This window comes from Nomascus leucogenys, chromosome 9 (genome assembly GCF_006542625.1).
Source record: "Nomascus leucogenys isolate Asia chromosome 9, Asia_NLE_v1, whole genome shotgun sequence".
In the NCBI taxonomy this organism is placed as follows: Eukaryota; Metazoa; Chordata; class Mammalia; order Primates; family Hylobatidae; genus Nomascus; species Nomascus leucogenys.
Genome location: NC_044389.1, coordinates 103371332 through 103390061, shown reverse-complemented (window position 1 = coordinate 103390061; position 18730 = coordinate 103371332). Strand labels below are relative to the sequence as shown.

General features: G+C 46.9%; 1 protein-coding gene and 1 long non-coding RNA gene across 2 annotated transcripts in view; one reads left to right on the top strand and one right to left on the bottom strand.

Annotated features, from left to right (window-relative positions):
- Window positions 1-18730, top strand: part of PROSER2 (proline and serine rich 2) — a 49169-nt gene that overhangs the window by 23689 nt on the left and 6750 nt on the right. Inside the window, exon 2 of the mRNA XM_003257635.4 lies at window positions 4875-5093. Coding sequence (XP_003257683.1) covers window positions 4956-5093 — 138 coding nt within the window. The 5' untranslated portion in view covers window positions 4875-4955. The remainder of the gene's footprint in view (window positions 1-4874; window positions 5094-18730) is intronic.
- LOC105738215 overlaps window positions 3561-18730 on the bottom strand; it is a 42541-nt gene continuing 27371 nt past the window's right edge. The window contains exons 4-6 of the long non-coding RNA XR_001113963.2: window positions 16054-16167; window positions 10141-10261; window positions 3561-4650 (exon numbers count right to left, since the gene is read on the bottom strand). This is a non-coding gene — a long non-coding RNA (uncharacterized LOC105738215). The remainder of the gene's footprint in view (window positions 4651-10140; window positions 10262-16053; window positions 16168-18730) is intronic.

Sequence of the window (18730 nt, the reverse complement as noted above, 5' to 3'; positions counted from 1 at the left end):
GTCTCAAACTCCTGACCTCAAGTGATCCGCCCACCTCGGCCTCCCAAAGTGCTGGGATTACAGGTGGGAGCCACCGTTCCCAGCCCTTATTCTGTTTTGAATTTTTGTGGCTTGTTACTTCTCTCACTGTTGAAATGTTCTCTTCCCTTACGTCAGCCACTAAAACTTGTTGGATCTCACAGCTTTTCTCCTCTTACCTGACAGCCACCGCAGTTTTCACATCTTCATCGTCTCTTTTGTGAACTGATAAAGTAACTTGATAACGGTTTTTATTACCTCTTAAATAGTCTATTGAATAGTTAAGATGTGCAGCATTCCAAAGATAAGGAGATCATTTGGTAAAAGTGCATGTCCCTCCATCCTCGTCTTCACCCATTTCTCTTCCCAGAGTCAGCCATGGTCATTTTCCTTGTGTATCCTTTCAGAGGTTGTTTGCGCATAAAACCATTCACACATATATTTTGTTTCCCTGTCAAAGTGGGAGTGTGCCCCACTCTGGTTTGTTTTTGTTTGTTTGTTTTGTATTTTGAGACAGAGTCTCACTCTGCCGCCCAGGCTAGAGTGCAGTGGCACGATCTCGGCTCACTGCAACCTCTGCCTTCTGGGTTCAAGCAATTCTCCTGCCTCAGCCTCCCAAGTAGCTGGAGTTACAGGCACCTGCCACCATGCCCGGCTAATTTTTGTATTATTATTATTATTTTTTTTTTTGAGACGGAGTCTTGCTCTGTCGCCCAGGCTGCAGTGCAGTGGCGCAATCTTGGCTCACTGCAAGCTCTGCCTTCCGGGTTCACGCCATTCTCCTGCCTCAGCCTCCCGAGTAGCTGGGACCACAGGCGCCCACCACCACGCCCGGCTAATTTTTTGTAGTTTTAGTAGAGACGGGGTTTCACTGTGTTAGCCAGGATGGTCTTGATCTCCTGACCTTGTGATCCGCCCGCCTCGGCCTCCCAAAGTGCTGGGATTACAGGCGTGAGCCACTGCACCTGGCCTAATTTTTGTATTTTTAGTAGAGGGGATTTCGCCATGTTGGCCAGGCTGGTCTCGAACTCCTGACCTCAGGTGATCCACCCACCTTGGCCTCCCAAAGTGCAAGGGTTACAGGCGTGAGCCACCGTGCCTGGCCCCCCACTCTGTTCTTTCCCTTGCTTTTTTCCACTCACAGAATGTCATGGAGATGGAGGGGCCACCTCATTCTTTTTTAAACAGTGTGTCGTGTTCAGTTAGCCTCACTGCTTTCAGGGCCTTCTCCTGGTTCTGCCCACCCTTCAGACCATGGCCAGAGTCATCTTTCTAAACTGTAAGTGGGTCCTGTCCCTCTGCGGGGCGTAAACCTCCCTTGGTGCCCCTCATCTGTCGGCAAAGTTCAGAAATCAAAGCTGCTTTTACTGAGGTCCAGCTGACCTCATCTCCCCAGTTTGCACCTCTCTCTACCTGTTTTGCACCTTGTGTTGTATCTTGTGCTTGAGCTGAGTTCACTGCTTTATCCTGAGCACTCGCAATTTTTCAAACAGGCTTACATTTCCACATCTGTGTTGATTCTTTTTTCTGTTAGGAATGCCCATAGGAGTGGGTGATGTTGAAGCGGTGTTTCAAGAGTTTGTTTAACAAGCCAGGTGTGGTGGCTCACGCCGGTAATCCCAGCACTTTGGGAGGCTAAGGCAGGCGGATCACAAGGTCAAGAGATCAAGACCATCCTGGCCAACATGGTGAAACCCTGTCTGTACTAAAAATACAAAAATTAGCTGGGTGTGGTGGCATACGCCTGTAGTTCCAGCTACTTGGGAGGCTGAGGCAGGAGGATCGCTTGAACCTGGGAGGTGGAGGTTGCAGTGAGCCGAGATTGTGCCATTGCACTCCAGCCTGGGCAACAGAGTGAGACTCCATCTCAAAAAAAAAAAAAAAAAAAAACACAAAAATTAGCCGGGCATGGTGGCGGGTGGGCATCTGTAATCCCAGCTACTCGGGAGGCTGAGGCAGGAGAATCACTTGAACCCAGGAGGTGGAGGTTGCAGTAAGCCGAGATTGCAACATTGCACTCCAGCCTGGGCAGCACAGCAAAACTCTGTCTCAAAAAAAAAAACACGAAAAAAAAAAACAAAAAAAAGAGTTTAACTAGCTGTCTCCTTAAATCTTAGGGCCATGGGCACTCCTGGACTCCCTGTAATGGCACTGAACATTGTTACATATCTGTCTTCCCTTAGAGTTGGTGCTATGTGGCAGAATCACTTGTGGAACTCCTTAAAAACACACACACTCCCAGCCTTTACCCCCATAAATATATTCTGTAGGTCTGGGTCTGAGTCCCAAAGAGCTTCTGATCCATTGCCTGGCTTAAGCATCAGTGCATAGATGGGCTCCTCTCTGGAAGGGAAGTCTCTGACTCATCTGCCTTTCTCTAGTACCTGGAATCTCCCCAAGGTGAGGTAGGAAAACAGTAAGCATCAAAGAATATGCTTAGGCTAGAATGGAAGATAGGGTTCAGATGGAAGCAGGTGATGACTGATTGGCTGAAACTTTTATTCTCAAGCCTGTTGGGAATGGGTTAAAATTGACTGCTTTTGGGAGAGTGGTAACAATTAAGTGATGTTTCAAGATTAATCCAACTAGAGAATCCGGCAGAAGTGTAGAGAAGAGGGAGAAGGCAAGAAGGACAGCAGGTGGCGGCTGTAGTTGGAACATGTATCCCAAAGCTCATGTGTTAATCCCCAGCATGGCCATGTTGAGGGGCAGGGACGGGAAGAGGTGGTTAACATTTTAACGTTGATATTGCAGGAGTGGGTTCACTATAAAAGCGAGTTTGGCCCTTCTTGTGCTCTCTCTCTCTCTCTCTCTCTCTCTCACCAGTGATGCCTCCTGTTATGTTACAGTACAGCAGGAAGGCCTTCAGCAGATGTGGCCCTGGATCTTGTATTTCCCAAACTCCCGAACCACAAGCCAAATAAGTTTGTTTCTTGTACAGCAGCACAAAACAGATGAAGACAATGGCTGTGGCAATAACGTAGGCACGTGCTAAAATCGTCCTAAACTTGCGTGTGGGATCAGAAGGGAAGTGGATACAACTGACGTTGTAAAGGAAGAGTCTGCAGGGCTCGGCAGCTGGCCGCTTGTGAGTGGCAGGGAGGGGAGGAGTCGGAGACGTCTCCATGGCTCGTTTGTGTGACAAGGCTGCAAGCTCGTGTCTAGGGATGGGCACTGATTAACACAATGTGGCTCTGGTATTTGGCAAAACCAGCCCTTTCAGGGGAATGGCGGGAAGACCTGGTTACTTGAGCTGCTCTGTATACCCGAGTGTGGCCATTTGCTCCTGAGATGATGGCGGGATGGGAAAAGGAGGGTTGTGTGCGTAACACCATCTAGGTGGTTCTAGGGCCTCCTGGAATGTACAGGGAAGCTGAAGGGAGCTGCCTTTCTCTCCTGGCTCCACAGCCCACCAGCTCTCCTAGGACCATTGACTTTGTCTTTTTTTTACTATTTGGAATAGTGGCAACTTTATGTATATGCATATCATCTTCTGGTTTCCTAGCCTTGCTCTTAAATCACCATTTGATGTGTACTGATTGAGCAGAAATGTGTTTCTTTTTAAATCTGTTTTACAGAGTTGTCTGTAAGGTTTCTCAGAGGAGGTTTTCATGGTAATGCTTGAAGTCTTAAATGACATATCCCCTAAAGGTGTTCAATGCAGATTGCACTTTCTCCACAAATGGTCATGTTTCCATTAATCAGCAAGAGGCTTATTCCTATGAGTCTTCTTTGGTCTTCTAGAAGGCTTTGTTGAACTGTCTAATATGCCGTTCAGGGGCTGGGCTGGATTTCCTGCTAAAAGGGTCAAAGGACCAGGCATGGTGGCTCACGCCTGTAATCCCAGCACTTTGGGAGGCCAAGGCAGGAGGATCACTTGAGCTTAGGAGTGAACTCCTGAGACCAGCCTGGGCAACATGACGAAACCCTGTCTCTACAAAAAATAAGCTGGGTGTGGTAGTGCACGCCTGTAGTCCCAGCTACCCAGGAGGCCAAGGTGGGAGGACTGCTTGAGCCCATGAGGTCAAAGCTGCAGTGTGTTGTGATTTTGCCACTGCACTCCAGCCTGGGTAACAGAGTGAGACCTTATTTCAAAAAAAAGTAGCCGGGGTTGGGAGGGTGGTCAGAGGACTGTATGAAATTAAGGGGCTTACAGGGGACAGTTTCAGTGTCTTTGCTCCTGGAAGTAAAGATGCAAACTTCCTCATAGTTTTAACCTGGGGTACTTTACTTTTGATGTACACATTGCAATAGCATGAGGCTTCCATAGTCTTCAGTTTCGGAGATGTCAGCCAGGCTCCCAGTGGTAACTTGTTAGCTCTTCTCACCTCCCCTCAAGTCTGAACTGTAACAGAGCTGGAGAAGCAACCACAGTTTATGGTGTCTGAGGCAGAAAAGCCATGAAGAGCCTGAGTGTGAAAGAGCTTGGAAGTGCAGAGGAAGATACCACATTATTCTGTCATATTTCCAGCAGCAAATTCATCTTAAATATACCCATCTTTTCTTCAGATTATTCCGGCTGGGCATGGTGACTCGTGCCTGTAATCCCAGCTACTCAGGAGGCCGAGGCAGGAGGATCGTTGGAGCCCAAGAGTTCAATGCCAGCCTGGACAACATAGCAAAACTCTATCTCTGAAAAAAATTTTTTTAAATTATTCTTATGTGTTCAGAATGATTAACAATATAAAGGAGAAGTGGCAGTCAGCATCCTCAAACTGGTTGACTTAGCGTTTCCCAATCCCCTTTACCCTAATGGTCGAGTCTGAGAGTGGAGATGAATCTAAGCCATGTTTTTGAGGGATTGAGGCGTTCTGCAGTCTCGGCTTACCATTGTCATTTGTGTTTGGTGTCTCTAGGAGTGAGCTGTTGCCGCAGAATGGGCTGCTGGCTCCTGCCCTGCTTCCTGTGATCGAGCCGGCCCTGAGGACTCTGTGGAGATGCCTGTAACCCACCGGAAATCAGACGCATCTGACATGAACTCGGACACGTCCCCCAGCTGCAGGCTCCAAGCCTTCAGCAGAGGCGGCAGCCTGGAGAGTCGAAGCAGCAGCTCTCGCTCCAGAAGCTTCACTTTGGTGAGTGACAGTTTTTCTTTCATGCTTTCCTGTGCCTGGGTCAGTGGATTTTGCCTCAATCCCTCTCCCTTGAAGGAATATCTTACCAGATCTTTTTGGGTCAACTAGCTTGATGTTTTGGAATACCTCTTTGTGAAGTGGTTCTTTATTTTTAATCATCTTAAATTTTGCACAAATACAGAGCATTACCCATAGCCATGGAGCAAATCCCTCACTGTGGCCAGTAACTCATGGCTGCTTAGACCCAGACAGGACCAGGCCCGGGGCAGAAACCAACCCAGGTGGGAGCGCTGCTGAAGAGCTCACACGATAAACACAGTTCACTCTTTTTTTTTTTTTTTTTTTTTTTTGAGACAGAGTCTCACTCCGTCGTCCAGTGGTGCGATCTTGGCTCACTGCAACCTCTGCCTCCCAACTTCAAGCAATTCTCCTGCCTCAGCCTCCCAAGTACTGGGATTACAGGCACGTGCCACCACACCCGGCTAATTTTATTTTTGTTTGTATTTTTAGTAGAGACAGGGTTTCACCATGTTGGCCAGGCTGATCTCGAACTCCGCCCACCTCAGCTTCCCAAAGTGCTGGGATTACAGGCGTGAGCCACCGCGCCCGGCCTCCCAAAGTGCTGGGATTATAGGCGGGAGCCACCGCGCCCGGCCACTCAAGCTGATGTTTCACTCCTGTGCAAGTAAAGATGCTTTTGTATCCTTCTCAGAATCCAGACCCTTGCATAGCTTTGGGAACTTTACAAAGAGTTTGTAAAGTTAAGAGGATCTCGTACCTTCCCCGGTGAGGACATTCATCTTTCAGGAGAGGGGAGACCATGACACTCATTCCTAGAGGGAGGAGCACAGGAGAGAAATGGCCCCCCGGGCCTCATAGGAACCATTGGGGGCACCTCTCAGGTCCTCTCCTTCCAATGGGAACACCAGTTTCCCTCAGATACACTGAGCCATAAAATTAGCCTCAGTTACGCTGAAGCTAGATATACTTGGTATGGGGTAGTTATTAGTAATGACAGAATTTTCTAGACCCCCACTTGCATATTTTTTTTAAAACCATTATGGTAATACGCGATAAATATTATTTGATTGGCCAGGCACAGTGGCTCACGCCAGTAATCCCAGCACTTTGGGAGGCCAAGGCAGGCGGATGACCTGAGGTCAGGAGTTTGAGACCAGCCTGGCCAACATGGCGAAACCCCGTCTGTACTAAAAATACAAAAATTAGCCGGGCGTGGTGGCGGGCACCTGTAATCCCAGCTACTCGGGAGGCTGAGGCAGGAGAATCACTTGAACCAGGAGGCGGAGGTTGTAGTGAGCTGAGATCGCACCACTGCACTCCAGCCTGGGCGACAGAGCGAGACTCCGTCTCAAAAGAAATGCCCGGCACCTAAGCAGCGCTGGTGCCGGCTCCTCCTTCCCTGGTGTCCTGTTAGTGTCCAGGTGGGGCGCCATTCCCCTTCATCCTGCCGCCGCCATCTTGTTTGGATCCATGCTCCTCCTTCCATCTCCTTCTCTTCTCCGTAGACGTTTAAATTATTTTTTTTTTTGATCGCTAAAGGTGAGGTGGTAAAAGGGAACATTCCTTCCTCCTCCTTATTGTACACATTTCTTAATTCTACCAGTTTTATGGGCATGAGTTTGATTTTAAATTAAAGGATTCCTGTTCTACCCAGTTCTTTCCCATCCGGTAAATCATCCAGTAGCACTCCTGTGGTATATGTGATGTCTGTCTGTTCCCTGCCGTGCCTGTCCCTGTATATCACAGCGTAGAATAATGGAAACAGCATTGTAAAGCCCACTCATAGGACGCCCATAATTAAGTTACGTCTACATGGTGTGTGTTTGGGATCACAGAATTCTGCTGCATATCCTGCCTTAGACCTGTTCTCCTCCCGATGTTAGAGGAATGTTCTGGTCGTGTTTCCTTGCCTTCCCCTCAGGCATGTTAACTGTTTTCCGGCATTTTCCTCCAGGGACAGTTAGTGAGCTAAGTTTACTTGTCATCTTATTATTTCACAGTTGTGTACTTTCCTTTAGAACTAGCAAAATGAGAAAATACGGCATTTAACTTTAAATGACAACTAAAGTGGTTTTTTGTTGTTTTTGTGTGTTTAAGACAAGGTCTTGCTCTGTCACCCAGGCTGGAAGGCAGTGGCACAATCATAGCTCACTGCAGCCGTGACCTCTTAGGCTCAAGTGAGCCTCCTGCCTCAACCTCCCAAGTAGCTGGGATAACAGTTGCAGCGGCGCCACATCTGGCTAATTTTTTAAAATTTTTTGTAGAGATGAGGTCTTGCTATGTTTAACAGGCTGGTTTAGAATTCCTGGCCTCAAGCAATCCTCCTGCCTCAGCCTTCCCAAGTGCTGGGATTATAGGCATGAGCCACCATGCCCAGCCTGCTTAAAGTTTGTTTTTTTTTTTTTCCTGCAACCTCCGCCTCCCGGGTTCAAGCGATTCCCCTGCCTCAGCCACCCGAGTAGCTGGGATTACAGGCATGTGCCACCATCCCTGACTAATTTTTGTATTTTTCCTACTAAAGTTTTTTAAACAGTCACATGACACTTGATTTTCACAGAGCCGCACTTAGCAGCCAGTCCCTATCACAGCATTACAGCGTCTTTAAACGTCATACTCCACTTTTTTGGAAGTGTAAATTCTGAGAGTAGCTGTAAGTTTTATTCTAACTCATCAGATCTTTTTTTTTTAATGTGACTTTTATCTTTAAAACAAAAATCAACCATAGCGGTTTCTTCAATTAAGCGGTATCCTTTAATTCCCAAGGTCATGAAAGATTAGTCAGTCAACAGCGTTTTTAGGTCTCTAGGTTGTACGATATGTAAATGCACCTCTTAGAGGGCTCTTTAAGTAAAACATAACCTAGTTAGGCTGTGGGTTTCTTAAGAAAGAAAGAAAACCTCGTTCTCATTTATAGAGGTTTTTTTTTTTTTTTTAAGCAAACATTATTCTTAAAAGAAGATAAGGCCAGGCGTGGTGGCTCACACCTGTAATCCCAGCACTTTGGGAGGCGGAGGCAGGTGGATCACGAGGTCAGGAGATCGAGACCATCCTGGCTAACACAGTGAAACCCCTTCTCTACTAAAAATACAAAAAATTAGCTGGGTGTGGTGGCGGGCGCCTGTAGTCCCAGCTACTGGGGAGGCTGAGGCAGGAGAATGGCATGAACCCGGGAGGTGGAGCTTGCAGTGAGCCGAGATCACGCCACTGCACTCCATCCTGGGCGACAGAGCAAGACTCCGTCTCAAAAAAAAAAAAAAGAAGATAAAAGATGAATGCCTGATTTTAATCGAGAGTACCCTAAAGTTTTAAGTGCTAGTTGGAGTGTCACCTGGTATATAACAGATCTTTGCTCATTAGAAACTTTTCTCCTGCGCCAGTGCAAGTTAACAATTTAAAAAGCGTCCAGGTTTGGTGATGCACAACTATAGTCTGAGCTACTTGGGAGGCCTGAGGCAGGAGGGTCACTTCAGCCTAGGAGTTAAAAGCCAGCCTGGGCAACATAGCAAGACCCCTATTTCCACACAAAACAAATACATAAATTCTAGAAGATGATCTCAAATATTTTTTAAAGTTAAAATAACCACTTAAATAGGATTGTTGAGGCTATCCGTATGGCCACAATTATGACTGAGGCTGTTCTAAGAGGGCAGTGAACATGAAGTTTTTATTTCTCAAGAGGCTAGTTGTGTGTGTGCATTTTTCTGGTAAAGAATCCTGCCTGTGAACATTTTTTAATGAAAGGTATAGGTAGAACTAGAATGAGTTGTCCAAATCCTAGAATATGTGGCCACAAAGGTGTCCCTTGAATTATGTCTTTTCATTTGAAACATAAGAGGGCAGCTTTGATGTGTGTGCAAGGCGGTGCTTCCTGACAACGTCAGGAGTGTGCTTGTGGAGTTTACTACCTGGAGAGGTGATGCAGGCACAAAATAAAAGGCCTGAGAAGGGCTGGAGACATCCATATGTGACAGCTTTCCTCTCCATGGCTGCTGCAGGCGGCTCTGGGTGTTTGGTTACCAACGTCACCCTCTGAGGCCTGTGTCTCCAGGGCTCACCTCGTCTCACAAAACCCCCTGGGTGCACGGCGAGGGCACGGTGCTGCCTCACACCAGTGTTCCCAGGCTCTCGCTCCGAATGAGGTCTGAAGTCGGGTCTGCCTTCACACATCCTGAAGCTTCCTCTAGAAGAAAATAGGATTTGGCTGCTCGGAATGGGCAGAGAGCTCTCCATTCGCATGATTCTCAAGGAGCGGAGCTCGAACACCATGGCTGCTTTTGTGAGGGTGGCTGGGGACATCCCACATCTACCTCTTATTTGTTTTACTTCTGGCTTGGGCAAAAACAATGATCCAAATTTATGAACGAGTTTTTAGGATTTAATATTGGATGAACTGTCTTGAATCCCCCTCCCTACGCCCACAAGTGCTATGGCCCTGAAGTCACACAGCAGTCTGTGACCAGGCAGCAGCCGGCAGCTCCTGGGCCACCCTGTTCCTCCAGAGCACCTGACACCTTTGGCCCCACACACGGCTCATGGACTAAGAAGGTGCGGCAAGCACTGGGGGACTTCCCACGTGGCCGGGCCAGAGCAAAGTCTGAGGAGTGTGCTAGAAATCCGATGTGCTGTTTGCTCTGTGACTTCAGGAGGGGACACTGAACCGGAGGAGCCTCAAGGGAGCCACCACCCCGTTAGCCATAACCCCGCCCTTTCATCCTGCCTTCTCACCCAGCTGGAATCCAAATGATCCTGGTCAAACAGCTGCTTTAAAATGTAACTCAGTAGCTTTTCTAAAAGGCCAATTCAGTCAACACTTCATAAATGCCTACTGCATATAAGAACTGAGAGGTGATGGGATAAGACTCAGTTTGCCCCCTTTTAGGAACTCACAATATAGTGGTGAGGCAGCCATGGAGGACCCAAGCTCATGAGGGTCTCGGAGCGCCTCAAATGCTGCACACTTAGGGTATGTCTGTCTCAGTCAAGATCTCTCTGTGAGAGAGAGAGAAGAAAGCAAGATCTGTATCACCTGTTTAAAGACATTGAAGGCAGCCCAGGAGCCCAGCCGTCCTCTTGTGAAGCCATTATTCTTTGGTTTTATAATCAAAACTGTGCACGCATCTCATTCTTCATAGGTTTGTGTCTCTTTCCTGCCAGAAGTACAGGTTTAAGAGAGCCATCTTGAAACAGGACAGTAATGTCTAGCTAGAAATAACCATAATTGGCTGGGTGCGGTGGCTCACGCCTGTCATCCCAACACTTTGGGAGGCCCAGGTGGGTGGATCATCTGAGATCATCTGAGGTCAGGAGACCAGCCTGGCCAACATGGTGAAACTCCGTCTCTGCGAAAAATACAAAAATTAGCCAGGCGTGGTGACGCATGCCTGTAATCCCAGCTGCTCCGGAGGCTGAGGCAGGAAAATCACTTGAACCCGGGAGGCGGAGGCTGCAGTGAGTCAAGATCGCACCACTACACTCCAGCCTGGGCAACAGATGGAGACTCCATCTAAAAAAAAAAAAAAGAAACCATAATTAAACCTTTGTCCCAAAACTGTGGGACGCTCCACCTGCATTTACAGTCTCTCTTCCGAGGTTGCTGAAGTGGGCGCGGCACTCAAAGCTGCGCAGGAAGGGGCTGCCTGCATTTTCTTCTCTCTGCCCCTCTTCTGTTTCAGCTCCGAGGGGTTCTCTCATAAGGTTGGATTATTAAATCAATAAAGCATTGCTCGAGTGTCAGAGAGCTAACTGTGGTGTTTGTAAGAAGACATCACATCACACTCTGCCCAGTACCTCAGTACCAGCTAGCCCAGGCTGCCGACCAAGGACACGGGGGTTCAGAGACACCTGGCTCATCTCCAGACATTTTCTTAGCCATCAGCAGCTTTTTTGTGATTTTTTTTTTTTTTTTTGGTCTAGACTAGAGATGAGTTCTGCTGCTTCACATTTTTTTAATCCCTCACAGGGAGTTGCCACAATTGTCTTAGTCTGCAGTTAAACTAAATTTCTTTTTTTTTTTTTTTTTCCCAGGATGGAGTCTTGCTCTGTCACCCAGAGCTGGAATGCAATGGCACAATCTCAGCTCAGTGCAACCTCTGCCTCCTGGGTTCCAGCAATTCTCCTGCTTCAGCCTCCTAAGTAGCTGGGATTACAGGTGGGTGCCACCATGCCTGGCTAATTTTTTTTTTGGTATTTTTAGTAGAAACAGGGTTTTGCCATGTTGGCCAGGCTGGTCTCGAACTCCTGGCCTTAAGTGATTCGGCCTCTCAAAGTGCTAGGATTACAGGTGTGAGCCACCACGCCTGGCCAATTCAGCTGTTTTTTAGGTAGGGGTTACTTCAGTACACGTATTTTAAGCCTTCTCAGCATTTTTGTTCAACCAACCAAAGATTTTATTCTACCGTTTCTCTAAAAACAAAACTCCTGTCCCAAATCTGTGCTGGCATAGGAATATCTAGGACTATTGACTTCTCGACCTGTTGCAGTTTTTTAAAAAGTTGTCATCTAGCTTTGTATTGGGCTGCTGCCCTCAGAGCTTGAATGGGGCTTGGATAGACCTTTTTTCTGCCATCTCTGTGCAGGAGTCAACAGAGATCAGCTAGACTGGGACTTTGTTCTCTACGTGGGGGCTTGTTCTGGTGCATTATAATTACCTTAGTATGTTCAGCATTTTGAATTTTCTGGTTTGAATGCACTAGCAATTCTTTCTTCAAAATCATATCATATATATTAGGGTAAAAATACATTGCTCACATTCTTGAAGCAAAGCAATATTTCCTTCAGAGACTTGTCATTTCTTGAAGTCAGCATGGTAGGATAGAATATGTGAGGGATGGGCCGGGCGTGGTAGCTCACACCTATAATCCCAGCACTTTGGGAGGCTGAGGCGGGCAGATCACAAGGTCAGGGGTTTGAGACCAGCCTGGCCAATACGGTGAAACCCCATCTCTACTAAAAATAAACAATTTAGCCCAGCGTGTTGGCAGGTGCCTATAGTCCCAGCTACTCAGGAAGCTAAGGCAGGAGAATCGCTTGAACCCAGGAGGTGGAGGTTGCAGTGAGCCGAGATGGTGCCACTGCACTCCAGCCTGGGCAACAAAGCGAAACTCCGTCTCAGAAAAAAAAAAAAAAAAAAGTGAGGGATGGTTTTCTAGCCTGTTCTTTTAACATCTGAAGATGTGTAGCCTTAAAGAACTGCCATTTACTCCACAATCCAAACTGGTACATTAAAAAACATCATTTGGGCCAAGCACAGTGGCTCATGCCTGTAATCCCAGCACTTTGGGAGGCTGAGGCGGGCAGATCATTTGAGGTCAGGAGCTTGAGACCAGCTTGGCCAACACGGTGAAACCCCATCTCTGCTAAAAATACCAAAAAACAAAGCCGAGTGTGGTGGTGCAGCCTGTAATCCCAGCGACTTGGGAGGCTGAGGTGGGGGAATTGCATGAACCAGGAGGCAGAGGTTGCAGTGAGCCAAGATCACACCACTGCACTCCAACCTGGGAGACAGAGTGAGACTCTGTCTCAAAAAAAAAAAAAAAAAATTGTGAGAAGGGAATTTTCTTTTCTGCTCTCCGCCTTCTTCTACCTTTCCAACGAACAGGGACAAACTTACACTTTCTCCAACTCACGCTTGCCCAAGAAAGCAGCTATTTTTGCTTCTCATTTCCTATGTACATAGTTCTTAGGGACCTGAGTCATTAGCAAATGCCCCTTCCAATAGCACCCAGCCCTGCAGGAGCCTCCACTGTGGGCTCCAGCTCTCCCGCCTCCACGGACCACCAGGCAATGCCTTGTGCTTTTGGATTTTTTACTATAACAGCTTTATTGGAATACAAGTCACATAGCATACAGTTCACCCGTTTATACATTCAATGGCATTTAGTGTGTTTACATCCCCACAGTCCATTTTAGAATGTTTTCATCTCCTGAAAAGAAATCATGGCCCATTTGCAGTCACTGCCCATCCCTGCCCCTGCCCTCACCGCCATGACCTGCTCCCCCAGGCCATCTCTTTCTTTTGGGCATCTCTCGAGGGAGGGGTAGACGGATTCTCCCTACCGAGGGCCACAAGCCTCTTTTCTGACCCTGAGGCCCTGATCCCTTCCCCACCAGCTCTGTCTGCTTCTGCCTCCCCTCTCCTCCCCTCCCAGGGAAGGCAGATCCGGGTTCACTGTGGAGGGTGGCTTCATCCCCCAGGATTAGGCAGCAGACAGCCCACAGCATGGCTGGCCCTGCCTTGGGACTCAGGGCACAAGGCCAGGCTGACCACAGAGAAGGTGCTTGGGATACACACCAGGTGCCCAGCACTCACTCCAGCTCCACACCTTAGAGGGGCTCGGGTAGGTTGAGGATGTGAGAATCTCAGGCTTCCAAGACCTGGGAAGCTAGCTGCTCACCAACTGGCTCGGTGAAAATGGATTTTTGGGCTGGGCGCGGTGGCTCACACCTGTAATCCCAGCACTTTGGGAGGCCAAGGTGGGTGGATCACGAGGTCAGGAGTTCGAGACCAGCCTGGCGAAACCCCGTCTCTACTAAAAATACAAAAATTAGCCAGGCGTGGTGGCAGGCGCCTGTAATCCCAGCTACTCAGGATCCTGAGGCAGAGAATTGCTTGAACCCAGGAGGCGGAGACTGCAGTGAGCCAAGATCGTGCCACTGCACTCCAGCCTGGGTGACAGAGCAAGACTCCGTCTCAAAAAAAAAAAGAAAAAAGGGATTTTTGTCTTGTTTTATACAAATAATAAGTAAGCAGAGGAAGAAAGAACCCTGAGGTGAGACCGTGAGTGGAGGAACTCTGGGATGAAATGTATGAGGCCTGCGTGGGGATCCGAGCAAGGGTCCGTTGATGCTTGTTAGTGTGTGATGGGAACCAACAGAACAAAACCAAAAGCAAGTATGCAGCTGGGTCAAGGCTGGGCACAGTGGCTCATGCTTGTAATCCCAGCACTTTGGGAGGCCAAGGTGGGTGAATCACTTGAGGTCAGGAGTTCGAGACCAGGCTGGCCAACATGGCGAAATCCCATCTCTACTAAAAATACAAAAATTAGCCGGGTGTGGTGGTGTGCACCTGTAATCCCAGCTACCCTGGAGGCTGAGGCAGGAGAATTGCTTGAACCCTGGAGGCAGAGGCTGCAGTGAGCTGAGATCGTGCCCCTGCACTCCAGCCTGGGTGACGGAGCAAGACTCCTAAAAAATAATAATAAATTGTTTCCCATATTCAGTATTTTCTGCACTATAACCAACGTGATCTTTCCAAAATGCTGTGTGGATGACTGTGCCTTGTTCCTTGTTGCTTAACTCTCATCCAGTTCTTTCAGGTTATTAACTGACATGTCATTTCCTCTCTGAAGTTTTTCCTGCACAGACCCCTTTCCCCAGAAGTGTGGCTTGGTAACATGCATGCTGTGTTTCCATCACACCCCAGGCTCACCTTGTCATAGGAGTTCCACACTCTAGGGCAGTTGCTGATGTTCTTATCTGAAGCCCTCATTGGGTGGTAAGCTCTAGACAGCAGGAACATGATTTATACTGTGGTACTGGATTGTGTGCTTAGCAGGTGCATGTGTGTGGCTGTGATTCAGGGGATGCTGTGGGGGTGGGCTGAGGTTTGAAATCCGGCCGTGAAAGTAGGTGAGATGCAGCAGTGCACAGATGGGCGTCGCTGCCTTAGAAGCCGACATAGGAAGAGCCAGTGTTGGACTTGAGCAGGGAGCAAGAAGCGAAAAACCATAGCCTGTGACCCATAGCTGCCCCCACTCCTTGCTTTTGTAAACATAGTTCAATGTAACAAAAGTGAGGCTCATTCCTTTCCTTGGTACAGTTGAGTAGCTGCTACCCTAAAGCCTGCACAGCCCAGAATAATTACCAGCTGGCCCTTTACCAAAGAGTTGGCCATGCCTCCTGAGGAATATAAAGGAGAGAATGGTGGAAAGTTAACTGTGAAGGGTAGGCGGAGCCATAGTAAATACCTAGGAAGACATAGGGCAGAAAATGTCTATGCTGATGTAGATGCAAGATGTCTACGCTGGAATGCAAGATGTCTAGCTGGAAACTATGAGAAATCATTGAGAGAAATTAAAGAGCCAGATCTGTGCATCTAAATTGTCAGTGCATCAGACTCCCTGGAGGCTGCGTCCAACACAGACTGACAGGCCCAGCACCTGAGAGTTTCTAATGCAGCAGGTCTGGGATGGGACCCAAGAATGTTTCTAACAAGTTCACAGATGCTGCTTCTGGTCCAAAGACCACACATTGAGAACCACACATCTAAATAAATGAAGCCATGCGCCATATTCATGGGTCAAGAAAAGATTGCAAAGACATCAGTTCTCTCCAATTTGAGAAACTTTTATGCAAATCCCAATTAAAGTCACAACAGGGGTATGTGTGTGTTTATGTGAATATGGAAACTGACAAACTGATACTAAAATTTATATGGAAATAAAAAAGGACTAAGAAAGCTAAACAGATTTAAGGAAGACTTTAAGAACTCCAACAAAACTGGAGGACTTTGCCAGATATCAAGACTTACTATAGAATGGGCACAGTGGCTCATGCCTACAATAACACCACTCTGGGAAGCTGAGGCCAGAGGATTGCCTGAGCCCAGGAGTTCCAGACCAGCCTGGGCAATATAGTGAGACTTTGTCTCTACAAAAAATATATAAAAATTAGCTGGGTATGGTAGTGTTTGCCTGTAGTTCTAGCCACTGGGGAGGCTGAGGTGGGAGGATCACTTGAGCTGGGGAGACCTGGGCTGCAGTGAGCTGTGATTGCACCGCCGCACTGTAGATTGGGCAACAGAGCAAGATACAGTCTCCAAAAAATCAACAAAAGACATATATGAAACATCAATATTTCATTATGTATATGCAAATATTTCAAAATGTGAAAAAATCCAGAACACTTCTTATCCCAAGCATTTCCGACGAGGAGTACTCACCTGTATTATGGAGAAAAAAAAGCTCAACATCATTAGTCTTCGTGGAAATGACACTGAAAATCACAGTGAAATATGACTGCATTCCTCTCCTTCGGGGCGCTAGGGCAACCAGCCCTGCTGAAAGCAAGTGTCAGTCAGTACAACCACTTCAGAAAGCTGTGTCCGCCCACCCAAGCGGACACACATCTTCAGACCTGGCGATTGTGCATAGGTTTATATCCAACAGATACGCATTGCTTATCCTCCCTAGCAATGTTCTGCCTGCCTACCTAACCCATGCCTAGGTATTTCCTTTTCCTGAGCCATCCTTCTTTCAGGATTAAGCTAATAAGACCAGGGTAGCTTGAGAAATTTGCATGTGTTCTTGTGTTTTCATCCCCAAAACAACAGTGTACTATGCTTTCAACTATAGTCTCTGAAATTGTGTAGACCACAGGCTCTTTGTGGGCCTGGGAGTTAGATGCTTTGGGTAGGTGGGCATTTGAATACCTCTCAGATCACAGTGTGGAAAGCATCAGACTACACCACATGCATCAGCTCTTAATCACTTCCGATAAGACAAAAAAAATAACATTAGCAGGGCACAGACGTGCACCTGTAGTCCCAGCAACTCTGGAGGCTGAAGCAGGAGAATCGCTTGAGCCCTGGGGGCAGAGGTTACAGTGAGTCAAGATCGTGCCACTGCACTCAACAGCCTGGCAACGGGAGTGAAACCATTCCCCCCACACACACAAAAAAAAAGTACAGCAGAAGCAGAGTCCACGCTCATAGTATTATAGAGTCAAATAGTCTATAAGATTTATAAAAGCATCAGTCTGCATGTACCACCTCCATTTCCTACTCAGTGGGAGGTAACAGCTCTTTACTGTACCTATTGGTTATTTACCTCCACTATTGACATATTGCTATATATCCTTTCAATTTTTTTTCATGTGTCTGTATTAAGTATGCATAATTTCAATCTGAGACAACAACTCTGTTATGGTGTCGGTGTGTATATTGCTGTACATAGATGATAGATAAATGCTTTCTCTCACATTAGTTTTTCTGTGGTTGATCATGGTTTCGGTTTTGCTTGCGTGGTTTCCTTTGTCACCCTTGGGCTTGCTGTGAACTAGACTACCTGCTGAGCGCACAGGTGGCTTCCTGGGGAGCCCTCATTATTCTAGGATTCCCTGCAGCTTTCTCATGTGGACGCTCCTGTTACCTGGCTCCGTGTCTTCTGTCTGGGTTTACTCCGTGTTTAGAGGAACAGCTACCCTTCCTGACTACCCTGCAGTAGCTTCCTCAGAAAGGCTGACATGGGAGATCAGATTGAAGACCTTGCATGACTTAAAAACACCTTTATTCTTCCGTAGTTCTAATTAATAATCGGATTATGTATAGGATTCCAGTTCAGAATTTATCCGGGTTTTGAGCCCCCATTGTCTCCCGGCTTCTGGTGTTGCTGCTGAGAAGTCTGCTGCTGTTTTCTGATTCCTGATCTTTTGTTTGTTTAAATTGTTTGGAAGTTATTTCAAACTTAATGGAGTCGTAAGAATAGTACAGAGAACTCCCACATACCCTTTAATTAGATTCACCAATTTTTAAATTTTTTCCACATTTTAACATGCACTCTCTCTATACACACACACACACTCTTTATTTTTTCTGAACCATTTGAATGTAGTTGCTACATAATGCTCCCCTCAATACTGAAGTACATTTTAAAAACAAGGATATTATTCTCTTACATAACTTACACAGGCAGTTATCAAATTCTGATTTCTGATTTTTTTTTTTTTTTGAAACAGAGTCTTGCTCTGTCACCTAGGCTGGAGTGCAGTGGTGCAATCTTGGCTCATTGCAACCTCTGCCTCCCAGGTTCAAGGGATTCTCCTGCCTCAGCCTCCTGAGTAGCTGGGATTACAGGTGCACGCCACCATGCCCGGCTAATTTTTGTATCTTTAGTAGAGACAGGGTTTTACCATGTTGGCCAGCCTGGGCTCGAACTCCGGAGCTCGAGTGATCCACCCACTTCAGCCTCCCACAGTACTGGGATTACAGGCGTGAGCCACTGCACCTGGACTCTGATTTCTGATCTTTTGTATGTGACCTGCGTTTTCACTCTGGGAAGCTTTCTGGATCTTTTCTTGGCTTTCAGTATTCTGAAATGTCACAATGATGCATACCGTGGCATGGGTCTGTTTGATTTTTATTCATTAGGTTGTACACTAAGGACCCCTTTCAGTTTGGAAACTCACGTGTTCCTGTTTAGGGGCATTTCCCTGAATTATTTTATTTTATAATTTCTTCCTCTCATTTTCTCTGATTTCTCTTTCTGGAACTCTCATTATTCACACAGTGGCCCTCCCAAATCTATCCTTTGATTTTCTTATCCTTTCTTTTGATAGTTTTCTGATTTTACAACTTTATCTTTTAGGCTTTTATTTAGTTTTTCATTTTTTTCTGCTGTTAGTATTTTTTTTTTTTTATTTCTAAGGCTTCTTTTGTCCTGTAAAGAAAAAAAAAATGATGCTGTTTATGGATTCAGTATCCCCTCTTATCTGACAACTGATGATAGCCTTTTTGAAGTTTTCCATCACTCCACGTAGTTCGTTTCCTGTAAGTTGCTTTTTTGTCCTTTGATTTTGATAGCTGTTTCACGTTAACAGTTTTCCTCAGATGCTCGGTGGTT